A 12,746-nucleotide genomic window follows, 5' to 3' on the forward strand; every position below is an offset into this window, starting at 1 on the left:
GTGGGACACAACACACTACCACACATTTCACACTTCCATTGTTTGTGTGTGTTTCTAATTACATGCCTTATTGTGTCTTGCCTTATCTTGTGTCCAGGTGTTGAAGGAGTACCTGGACAATGTTCAGCTGGGTCACATCCTGGACAGGGAGGGCAGCTGGGACTCAGTCCAGGACTGGATGGATGTCCTCAGTGGAGGAGAGAAGCAAAGGATGGCTGTAAGGACATACACACTTCCTGTCAACAGGCTGCACAGGAAACGTGACACAGTGATTGATTTACATTACTAAAAACACAAGTCAGACCATCCATCCATCCATTTTCTAAACTAATTATCCTGCTCAGGGTGGTGGGGGCGTATCCCAGCGTGCGACTAGTGCGACTGCTGATTAATTTAACCCCTCTGTCTTAAGACTGTGTAAGGCAACCTACACAGTCATGCAAAGAACATGCAAACTCCACACTCGGGATGGGAGGATATACAATATTATCGCAGATCGGGATAAAAAACACTCAAGATAAGTTGATTGTGGTGAATTTTGATTATTGGGATAATCGTGAATATTGTTTTTTGACTAAAACAGATCCGAGGTAGGACAGTTTGACTTTATGTCACAATGACAGTTGGACTTTATTTTTGTTAAAGGATAATTACTGTATTTCTTCAGTCAGGGGTAAATTATATATACCGATGAAATTGTTGTCTGTACCATTTGACATCATGGTAGAGAAGTGAAAAATAGAGCCTGTTTAAAAAATACTGAAATTATCATGTAAGAAAGAATTGATCTTTAATTTATGCAGGGGGACCTTATGCTTTATGATTGGCTTATTTAAGATTGTTTGTTTGTTTTTTACTAAAAGGGATGTTCACTAAAAAGATGTCCTGTCTGTGATGCAATACAAATATTTGTTTCTTAACAAAATGTAAGATAAAGTGATTTGAGTATGTTTAAGTGCCATTTTAAGAGTTGTAAGTAATATTTTGATGATTATCGGATTGACGTGAAAGTTTAACAACAATAAATCTTACTGGACTTTATGGTTAGGCTGTATACATAGCATTTTTCCACTTGGTAATGATACTGGTAATGATACTACTCAAATGATGAGTGTTTCTGTCTCTGTTTCTGTTTATGTATGTAGATGGCCAGACTGTTCTACCACAAGCCTCAGTTTGCCATTCTGGATGAGTGCACTAGTGCAGTGAGTGTAGATGTGGAGGATTACATCTATAGCCACTGCAGAACGGTACGACCCAACCACACATCATACACACAAATACAGTACATCTCTGAGAAACAAGGTTTACATCTGGTCTCAGCTGGGAAAAAGACTAAAAACACACCATCTTCAAACACACCAGTGTTTAGTCAGTGAACAATAAGAAATGACATGTTAAGTGCCAGCAGATTACATATTACCTGTTAACTGCTTTTACTTATTCTCTGCTGTTGCATGAGGACCTGCTCTCTGTTGTTCATTAAAGCCAGACAACAGACAACAGACAAAGCAAAGCAAAATGCTTGTGGCAGCTACAGTTCATACAATGAAACAAAAATCAAAACATTCAAAGAAGACTTAAATTTTCCACCAGCTTCTGTACTGGGACTAAGTCGTGATATTTTGACAATGAAAAAAGGCATCAAGGAGTCCTGGTAAATACTTCACAATGTGTTTGGAAGCACTATAAAACAATCTGCAGTGTTGTCAAATATGAAGGGAATGCAGGAAATGAGCAAAAACATGCTTAAATGCTGCTGTTAAAAGGCTATTTTTCTTAAACTCTCTTGCCTTTCTTAAACCCTTAAACCCCACCATCCCTCACTGGACAAGGTAAATCTCTTTCTAGTCATTCAGCTCTTTACCATTTATAATTGCCAGACTTTCCTTTTTGGTTTAGTGATATAAAGCAGTCCATTAAATGTTATTGTGCACAGTACAACCTGGTGATACACAAACAATGTCATGTTAGAGGCCAGTTGAGGCTGTTTATAACAATCTTTGTTTATAAAAATTAAAATGTCTCAGGATTAATGCAGTAATAACTGATTAATGTTGTAGTGACTTATCCTGTAGATTGTGGGTAGTTTTTGTTAAGGTTTCTACTTGTTAAACTGGTATGAAGTCTAGTACTACTTGTTTTCTTTGATCCACAGGTGGGCATCACCTTGTTCACAGTGTCCCACAGAAAGTCACTTTGGAAGCACCACAAGGTAAGGACTGTATATCATCCGTGTTCTTCTGACTTCAAATGGAATCCTCAGAATTTGTCTATTGTTTTTGTCATAAAAGTTTCCTTCTATGTGCAGATTTTGCTTTTAGTTCTTTCGAGTCTTTTTCACTCTTACTACTTTGTCTCATACTGTATATTATCGTCAGACACTAATACATGTTGCCGTCATGGTGTTGCACCTGGTTTAACGCATGAAAAGTGACCCTAAGTAGTTGAAAAGAAAAAACGAATGAAAATGAGCTTTCACATCTCCACCTGACCAATCACTGCGTCAAGTGGGGGTGATTGTCAGAGAGCCTGTTTCAGAAAGTTACAGAAATGCGAAGGTGTCATAGTGAAGCCCTAACTGTCATGGAAGGAAGAAAGGTTATCGTGAACTGGCTCACGGTTCAGACAAAAAAAGAGGGGAGCACACAAAAGGCTGAAGGTCAAAAATGAAATAATTTATTAAATATAGTTATTTACAAAACAAATCCATAACATGTGAAAAATCAGTAGCATCGGTGGTGTGAGTGCTGGGGTGAGTGAATATATAGTATAAAGAAGATCTGGACACTGTTTTCAGAATCAAGACGTTTCGGCTCCCATCCGGAAGTCATTCTCAATTGTGAAAACGGTCTGAGAACTCAGAAATTTAAGCTACTCTGTGTTGCTTAAGCCCTGCCCTCAGGGAGGAGTCTTCCTGAGTGTCTGCTGTTTACCCTGTTTCACCTGAAACTGACCTTCTTTTGTTTCCATGATGGCCCAGTAATCAGACCTATTGTTTTCTGGCTGCAGCTCCCTCATCACTGTTAAGTACCTGATTAGCATATGATTGGCTTGACCATGGTGTTAATACACTGTGGTAAACGGTTGGCAAGTTGAATCTCAGACCACCATTTCTGTTTAAAGAGGGGTTTTCTTTTTTCACAAAAATGGCTTCTTTGACTCCTCTTTCAAACCAACTCTTCTCTCTACTTAGAATCTTCACCTCACTGTCTTCAAATGTGTGGTTTGTAACTTGCTGAGGTGGTTTGAAAGAGGAGACACTCAGGAAGACTCCTCCCTGAGGGCTGGGCTTAAGCAACACAGTAGCTTAAATTTCTGAGTTCTCAGACCATTTTCACAATTGAGAATGACTTCCGGATGGGAGCCGAAACGTCTTGATTCTGAAAACAGTGGGACTACACCGTCTAGTATAAGAAGATGTTGCATGCTAAAAGAAAAGACAAAGCAAACAAACCCACGAGACCATGGGGGAGCTGAGAGAGAGACCAAGGCAGACTGAACTGGTCAGCCCACTTCCTACAAGAGGAGGAGAAAACACAAGCAGGTCAGGCAGAGTAGAGGCACAGGAGGGGTTGTCACAAGATGATGAAATATTTTATAGATAGCAGGGCAGAGCAGCACATTTAACTCCCTGTTTCTTCATCCTCATTTCTGTACCTTTCAGTGTTTTCAGCTCCATTGCTGAATGCTGGTGAGGTTGGCTAAACCACTCTTTTAATGCTTGTATATTTTATTTTTACTTCTTTATAATGTTCTTTTACCCTTAACAAGACGGTGTAGTCACCTCATTCGTCCAGGAGTGTTCCATCGTAGAAAAGGTTTCAGTCGTAGTCTTCTGGACACTGTTTTAGAATCAAGACGTTTCAGCTCCCATCCGGAAGTCCCACACACAACTGAGAATGACCCTTAACATTTTTATCTACTTGCACTAGACACATTCTATGGAGACTACAACTAAGCATTTCACTGTATGGTATAATTGTGTATGTGACAAATAAAATTTGCCCAAATTTCAGTTACTTTTGTAAGTCAGACAACCTGACAGATTTGTATGCATCGACAGATTTCACTATCTGTTTCAGCTATTTTGTACTTATTAGAACACTGCTTACCATAGATGTCTTCTTTCTTTCTTACTGACTATGTATTTTTATGTTTTCATCTCTGTCATGAAGTATTATCTCCACATGGACGGGAGAGGGAACTACGAGTTCAAGCCCATCACAGAGGAAACTGTGGAGTTTGGCTCATAATTGACTACTGACGTTGGCCACAAATGCACTGCTCTGATAAAACCAGTCCATTAATTCTTTGCACTCAAGACAGAAGTTATAGCTAAAACTAGAAAATAATGTTTTTAGTCATTTGTAACTCTCAACCTTGTTTCCTTTATGTTTTCTGTTATTTAAATCATCAGTTTAGTCCTGTCTAATTCATTTGTTCAGTGTGATTATAAAAAAAAAACGTGTAATTTATATTGCCAACTTCTAGGTTGTGTTTTACACACAAAGAGATGTTCAAGTGAAGGTGGAAGTATACTATACTGTTTTAATCATCTCTACACATGCAATCATATCTCACAACGGTAACAGGTTAGCCTGTAGAGAAAAGCTAGATACCACAGTGGTCTTTCAGGCATTATGTCCCACAGTAAACTGTGTCCTGCACAGAATAATACTATACTATACTATAATAACTATGTATGCACAGCGTGATGCCTACTAGATGTGCACTCACAAGAGTAAACTTTCCACAGCTGACAGAAGCTGAGAGCAGCCAAGGCTGGTAATAATTTTCAGGCATGTTATCTTGATGTCTTAAAATAACAAAGTTTTGCCTTTTTTTTTTCTTTGTGACAGTTATTTCCAAGGAAACTGTTAATTATCTTGTCACCTCAAGGTATCAAGCTATTAAAAGTGTCATGTAGGCCTACTTGTTTCCTCCTCTGTCATTTTGCTCCTATGTTCATTCCTTTTTCCTTTTTCTCAAAGCCAAATGATGATAAAAGCCACTTATTCCATGAAGTAAGGAAAACTGTTCCTGAGATCCTGAGATAATGAGACATGGAAATCATTACAACCAAGACAAGTTTGATATCTCCAGAAATAATTTAAATCAGGATCTTAGGAAAACTGGCTTTAAAATATAACTAAAGACTAAATATGAGCACTATTTGTTATCTTGACATAATGTAACAAGCTGTGATCACATGGTAAAGGACCCAAAAAACAGTCAACCACAGCTGCTCTCTGCCTCTAGCTACATGGAGCTACAGGACAAACAGTGCTCACTGCAACTGAATGAACTTTTTCAGAGGCAACTCCAGATATGAAGTTTGATATCAAGGTTTTGAAGTGCTTACATTGTAAAATGGCAGCAAGCCTCTTGAGTAAACTCTTGAGTATTCTGTTGAAAGGGAAGCTCTTTTCTGTCTGACTGTGGGTGCTGCAAGGTATTTCTAATCCATGACCACCCTACCTACATATCACTCCTGGACGGCTGTCAAAGGGAACAGGAACATATAGTAACTCAGGCATTCAGAGGAGTGTTAAAAATATGAACTCACCAGAGGGAAGGCTGCCTCCCAAGAGATCCATAAGAAAGAAAAAGAAAAAAAAAACACCTAAACATGACCTAAACATGATGTCGCTGGTGGTTGACCTTACAACAGTACTGGTGTAGGGACACAGACTGTTGCTAGGCGACCTCTGGCAGCACAAAGCTCCAGTGATTTTGTATTTTGAACATTTATCCTGTGTCAAATTTTATGAATGCTCGAATGCCCCTCAATGGGTATATGTGATTGTCGTTAAGGACCCTGATATGTCATATGACGGTCCTGCATCAAGTCTAGTTGCCAGGGTGCTGTGAATTTGCGTATCTGTGAACAGTAGATTTTGAAACAAAATCAGTTTATTTCAGTGGAATCTCTACGATCAGGGGATTCGTTAAGAGGGGAAATTTCACATAGAGTTAAAATTTTATAAACTTTGCAAACTGGCACCATTGACCAAACCGTTGTGGAAGTGCTTTTGTGGAGATGAAATGCCAGAGCATTCAAAATGTAGAAATGTAGTTCATGAAACATAAGGCTGTCAGTAGGGAAACAGAACACAATGAAATCTGATTGACTGTTTAGGTTGAAAATTTCAGCTCCAGTCACATGCTTGTTGTCCATCCATGTATAATTTTCCCTGGTTGTTCAACTACATTCAACTTCTTTTCCACTGGCTTGTTGATCATGTTACCTGAAATTTGAAGACACAGGGTCTGATCAAACGGCAAATAATTGTTATTAGACATTTTTCTTTTTACTATAATCTCATTACAAATCACTTACATTTATGCCATTTCTTTTAAAATATATATTTCTTGGGAGGTGGGATTTAAATTTCTCGAACTTTGGATAATTATATTGATATCTGATAGCTGCTATCTAAAGCCAGAATATGTTTCTCACACTGCTAATACTGGACTTTTAACATTTTGTGAGGTGTATTTCAAACAGGAACGTTTCTTAAATTTTCTCATCAGGAATTATCAGATCATTGAAGTGATTTAGTGTTAATGAAGGTGTGCTTTGTCCGAGCTCTAGTACTTCCCTTTGCTTTATAAAAAAAAAATGCTCCAACCAGTCTTTGTTTATTAAAACTCTTACAACCTGCACATCATTGACCACAAGCTGGGAATTAGAGTTTAGTGATCTCTTTTTTTTTTTTTTTTTTTTTTTTTTTTTTTTTTTTTAAATTGAAGAGTAACTATTCTGTCACAAGTGTAAAAGTCTAAATCTCTGCTAGCAGCCACTAAAGTTCAGGTTCATTACAGCCCAAGATATGAAAAGTGCTGGATAGAGGAAACGCTACTGATTTTCCTGTTCTTTGAGCTTTACTTGTGGAACTACAAATGCACAGTTTGACCAGAGAGTGGTGCTCAGGAAAGGTGATGGGGTCATAAATATCAGAAGGCGTTCATCCACTTGGAACAATCAATGTGCTCAGCAAATTTCAATAGAATCCGCAGGTTAAATGCCCTGCACACCCAGGATACACCCACACAGGTGTTCTCTCTTATTATGGCTGATCTGGCTTTAGACCAGTTAACTGCTGAGTCCAGTGTTGTTGCTGTTTGGGTTCACAGTGATGCAGATCAGTGCAGGGAAGCTCTGGTAAAGAAGGATCATTTCAGAGTGTTCTCAAATAATAATCTCCAGATTACATTTATTTACAATGAATATGACAGATGTCGGGTATGATTAGTAACTTTGAATTTCACTTTCTGCACTACCTGCCCATCTCCGCTGCCATGATGCTCCTTACAAGGGATTTGTCGCTTCTCATAGAAAATAATTGGGATGCAGTGGCTCTTCCCAGCTCGCTGCACTTGTTGTGTTTCTACCCTTAGGAGAGTGTGGGCATGTATAGCCTGCAATTGCTTTACATGTGACTGGCTCTTCTGTTAGCTTTGTTGTACCTGCCAGGGTGGGACAAATTACACCTTTAACAGTGTTCCGTCACCTCACGTGATTCCTAGCATACCTCTGCACACGTTTAACCCCGAGCAGAGGTCTACCGCTTTGAGTAGTCAGAAAAGACTAGAAAGGAGCTATATAAGTACAGTCCATTTCCATTTCCATTTAGTTAGCCAAAAAAACCCTGAAAACACCTATGTCAATGTGCAAGGCCTTTAAGAATAATGCTCTGGGGACCATTAAAATCCACCACAAATTTCACAGAAATTTGGCTAGTGGTTGTCATGATATCTTGATATGGACCAACAAACCAACATTTCCATCAGTAGTTCCTAGTGTTACTATAGCTGAGCTCAGTGCATTAATCTGTTAAAAGAAATAAATTAAAATGCTCTGGCTTTGGCAGTAATCAATATGAAACACTTAAAATCACACTAATCAAAGTGAATGGAAACTCCCTCCTGGAAAGATTTAAAAAACTGAAACAGGTACTGTCACCAGTATTTCTGTTGTTTCTAGTACTGTCAGTAATATTAGTATTACATTACTGACATCAGTAAACACACTCTGGGAAATTGTTTAATGTATTTTTTATTTTTATTATTCATATAGCTTCTTTAAAACTCTTTAAAATCTGTCTTGTAGTTTGACAATGCAGTTCACTGGAAACAGACAGTTTCAGCGTTTGGTGTTTTACTTCTCACTGTTGTGTGTCCTATTCTGTCTGCATTGTGTAGAATAAAACATAACATTATTGCATGTTTAATGAATATACAGCTTTACCTGTAGTTAGTGTTTTGAATCAAAGCATAGTTTTCAAAATCAATTCAAGTTGAGAAAGAAAAAGGATTATCACTCTTGAATCAAATGTACAAATTATAGAAAAAAATGTTATCAAATCACACCCCTAATTGTGATGTAATAAAATATACTGCCAAAGAGGGAGTTATACAAGATGCAGAAATATCTAGGTGTATAAGCCTTTAAGCCTTTATTTAGTACTCATTGCAGGTAGTGTTGAAGAGCATCTTGTGATCTGTACAGGCCTTTACACCTTTACATTCTCCCAGCTGTCACTGTGATACTGTCCAATGAAACATGCATAGTAGAGGTAAGTGCAATCAGTGAGTAACTCAGTTTGATCTGCTGATTAGCTGATATCCTGTTTTTATCACCTGGCCTGATACAGGAAGTCATACTGCAACAAGTTTGTTTTGCTTTTAGACCGAGTGTAAACAAACAAGACTCTGGTGTTCAGTCAGACTGAAGAGTCATGGACAGACTGAAGTGTGTGCTGTTGGTGCTCTGCTTCCAAAACTGTTGCCATCTGCGCCAAACTCTGGAACAAGCTGCAGTCTGCTCATGACACAGGAGAAACAATAACAAAGGGTTTGACATTGATTGGAAAAAATTGAGGAAAACTTTAAGAAAAGTATCACATGAAACACATAGAGGCCCAGATAACAGAACATATGCCTTCATGATGATATCTCTAGATTTCCGAATAACAGAACAAGAACTAATAGAAATCATCCAATCCTTGAAAACAAAAAAGGCTTGTGGAACTGATGAAATTATCAGACCATAAAATCAAATTGGTTAGTTTGAGTATAGACTCAAACTATTCAATAATATTCTATCAGCTGGCACTTTTCCAGACATCTGGAACAAAGGTATAATAACTCCAATTCATAAATCTGGAAATTAATATCACCCAAATAACTACCGGGGGATCTGTGTCACCTGGGAAAAATATTCTGCAACATCATTAATAAACAAATTGTCAATTTTCTTAATGACCACAACATTTGTCATAACACCAAATTGGATTCTTGCCAAATCCCCACACAACAGACCATATATTTATCCTCCACACTTTAATAGATCAAGAATTAAACATAAAGAAGAGAAAGCCTATTTCATAAACTTCAGATTCCATCTGGCATGAGGGTCTTTTCTATAGACTAATTGAAAATGGTATTGGGGAAAAACATATGATTTGATAAAGGACATGTATACAAAAAGCAAATGTGCTATAAAGTTTGGGGACAAACAAACAGCCTTCTTCTCCCAGAGCCGGGGGTGAGCCAGGGGTGCAATCTCAGTCCAAGTCTCTTCAATCTATATATTAATGAACTGGTGAACCAGTTAGAGAATTCCACAGCACCTGGCCTCACCCTGAATGACATAGGGGTCTCCTGTACGTAGATGACTTAGTGTTGCTTTCACCAACTAAAGAAGGTTTGCAGCAGCACCTTAATCTCTGCAGAAGTTCTGTCAGACCTGGCCCTGACAAAAACACAACAAAAACAAAGATAATGGTCTTTCAGAAGCAATCCAGAAATCAGGTTAACACACACAATTTCTATTTGGACACCACAAAAAAATTACAACATACAAAAAAACTACACATACCTTGGCCTCAACATAAGCTCCACAGGACGCTATGTATGTTTATATATATATATATATATATATATATATATATAATTATTATTATTAAATATATTATATCATACACATAATTAAACACAAAATTGACATTCCAATTAAAATCTGGCTAAACATTTTCCAATTTGTATTAGAACCAATAATTCTCTAAGGCAGTGAAATTTGTGGACCAAAATTAAATCATGAATTTGACAAATGGGACAAAACAATAATAGAATCTTTCCACACAGAGTTCTGCAAGGACATCCTGCATGTGCAGCAAAAGACACCAAACAATGCCTGTAGAGCTGAACTCGGCCAATACCCCCTCATATTGAAAATACAGAAAAGAGTGATAAAATTTTACAATCACCTGACCCCATGACATATCATCACACAGCCCTAACCTGCCAAGAGCTAAAGGCAGAGAAGAGTACCCTCAGCCAGCTAGTCCTGAGACTCTACCTAGACAACCTAACATGCTGGACCACAACAGCAACCCAATCAGACGAAACCAAATTATCAACCAACAAAAAGAAAACTATATCACATATTGGAAGGAAACAACAAAGACACAGAGTAAATTAACATGTTATCTTACCCTAAAAAGAGACTCCATGTTAGCAAATTATCTGACCACAGTAAAAAAAAAAAATCCTAAATTAAGAAAAGTCTTGACTATGTACAGACTCAACGAACACAGCCTAGCTATTCTGAAGGGTCGACATAGACAGAGCTGGCTGCCAGAGTAGGGCAGTAGTAGAGACTCTGCTCCCAGTGTAACAGACAAGAACTACATTTCCTCACCCCATGCCCCAAATACCAGACTGAGAAATTAACATTTTCCCAGTATAATAAAAATACACCCTGAATTTGAAAACACAACAGACTTAGAGAAACTTCCATGTTTACTTGGAGAAATTCCCAAATGCGAGATGATTGCAGCAGAATGTATCACCTCACACACACCAACAACAACTATTTTAGTGGTGTCAAGAATGTGGAAGACCCCACCTTTAAGGTCAGCTCACAAAGCAAACACACTGGGAGGGTGAGATATATTTTTGATTTATGAATCTCATATCAGGTCACAGTTTGTTTTGTAAGAGTCTCATGAACACTGACTGCAGCTGTTAACATGTTGTCTGTTCTGTTGGGAATAAATCTCAACTTCTGTTGGTGCAGCGTGGTTTTGTATGAAACCATTTCTTTCTCTGTTGCCAACGCTTTTTATACTCCAGGTTCAGTCTGGCATTAGCGTTACATTTGAGTCAATGGTAAGCATCTATTTCTCTAACCGATAATACCTGGCGAGGGCTGGTTTGACAAAACATACCGCTCTTCTGAAGGTTCCAGAATCCGCAAAGACTCTTCTAACCATGTGGATGAAAAAATATTCAATTTGCTGCATGATAAAAAATATTTGTAACTTTTTTTAATTTCTCAAATTGTGACTTTCCTAATCCAGGTACCATCTTTGTTTGGATTAGGAAACAGAGTTGTAATTTGGGAAACAAGTTAAAAAGGCAGACAGAATATTTTTGTTGTTGTAGTGTATATTCATTCTAAGAAGGTTGGCTGTCGTTGTATTGCTGCAGGTCTCAGGTCTGTGTATCAATATGTATCAATAAATCCTGAGAGGTTTAGAGCAGACTCTCAATCAGCTCTGATCACATGGTCATAATTTCACGGGTCTGTTAAAGTCAACCTCATTTGGATCTGGTCTATTACAGGTAGGTTTCCAATCAGGTCCAAAATCTTACACCCTTAAAGACCTCTAGTTAATTCACCAGCAGTGATGCTGGTCCAGGTTGCCCCAGTGAACCCCTCTAGTAGTGCTCATGGGTGGAAAGCTGGTGAGGGGATCATCCCACTACTTCCCACTCACCATACAGTTTTGTTATATTGCTGGAACACAAGGACATACAGTATATAATATCAGTTAGAGTAGGAAAAGATTTTTAAGGTAAAAATAAAAGATTTAAGAGGTTAAGGTACTATGACAGGGTGGTTGACAATAGATGTGTTTCAGTTATTTTAATTATTTATTGTTTAAAAACTGATCACAGTTTCAGTTTCAGTTTCTGTGATCAGTTTCTGCAACTAAAGTAACAATGTCTGTTCTGGTGTCCCATTCATTCCATGCTGGGAATCCAGCATGATTCCTGAACTTTTGATCAAGTCAAATCAAAAACCATGTTAGATGTGCTTAGCAGCTATGAAAAAGCAAATCACCATATGCTACACATTTACGATTAAGTATAAAATGGTTTCCCATCCACAGCACACATTTGAAAGGGTCTTCTCTCAGCCCTCTCTCCTGGATATCCCATGGTACCTGATCACTGGAAACCATGACCCTATCTTAGCTCAGATGGCTTACTCTGACATGTCCCACCGATATAAAATAACGTAAATATCAAACACTACAAACATGGTTTCAGTAGAAACACTTCCAGGCAGGAATGAAAAGGGTAAACCCTTCTACATTTTACTCTTAACTATTCTTTTATTAGTCTTTGATTATTAATCCACATTTCATTTTCTTTCAAAAAGTCCTCTGATATTTTGTAAATCCACCCAATGTTATGTAATGAATAACGTTTTTCGCATGATCTTTCTACATCTCCCTGCTGGCTACATTTTTATAAGTATATCATTAGGTCTGTTTTGTGTCTGTAGAAATTTACCCAGGTCTCTGTCCTCCAATTTACTGTCAGTTAGCATCCTGATGATTGAGATGGTTGTGTTATGTGGAAACAACTAGGCTTCAGGACCAGAGAACCCCAGAGAAGAACATCATCAGTGGAACTGGATCAGGTCTAAACTGGCCAGCAGCAAGTGA

General features: G+C 38.0%; 1 protein-coding gene and 1 pseudogene across 4 annotated transcripts in view; both read left to right on the forward strand.

The window, feature by feature from the left end:
* The window catches only part of abcd3a (ATP-binding cassette, sub-family D (ALD), member 3a), a 50,211-nt gene extending 45,276 nt beyond the window's left edge, over nt 1-4,935 (forward strand). For all 4 annotated transcript variants that reach the window (XM_044176452.1, XM_044176451.1, XM_044176454.1 and 1 more), the window contains 4 exons: nt 98-217; nt 1,146-1,250; nt 2,159-2,215; nt 4,179-4,935. In XM_044176452.1, the coding sequence (XP_044032387.1) occupies nt 98-217; nt 1,146-1,250; nt 2,159-2,215; nt 4,179-4,256 (360 nt within the window). In that variant the 3' untranslated portion in view covers nt 4,257-4,935. The remainder of the gene's footprint in view (nt 1-97; nt 218-1,145; nt 1,251-2,158; nt 2,216-4,178) is intronic.
* Nucleotides 4,936-8,693: 3,758 nt separating this feature from the next.
* LOC122867073 lies at nt 8,694-12,746 on the forward strand (annotated as a pseudogene).

This window comes from Siniperca chuatsi, linkage group LG19, assembly GCF_020085105.1.
Source record: "Siniperca chuatsi isolate FFG_IHB_CAS linkage group LG19, ASM2008510v1, whole genome shotgun sequence".
NCBI lineage: Eukaryota > Metazoa > Chordata > Actinopteri > Centrarchiformes > Sinipercidae > Siniperca > Siniperca chuatsi.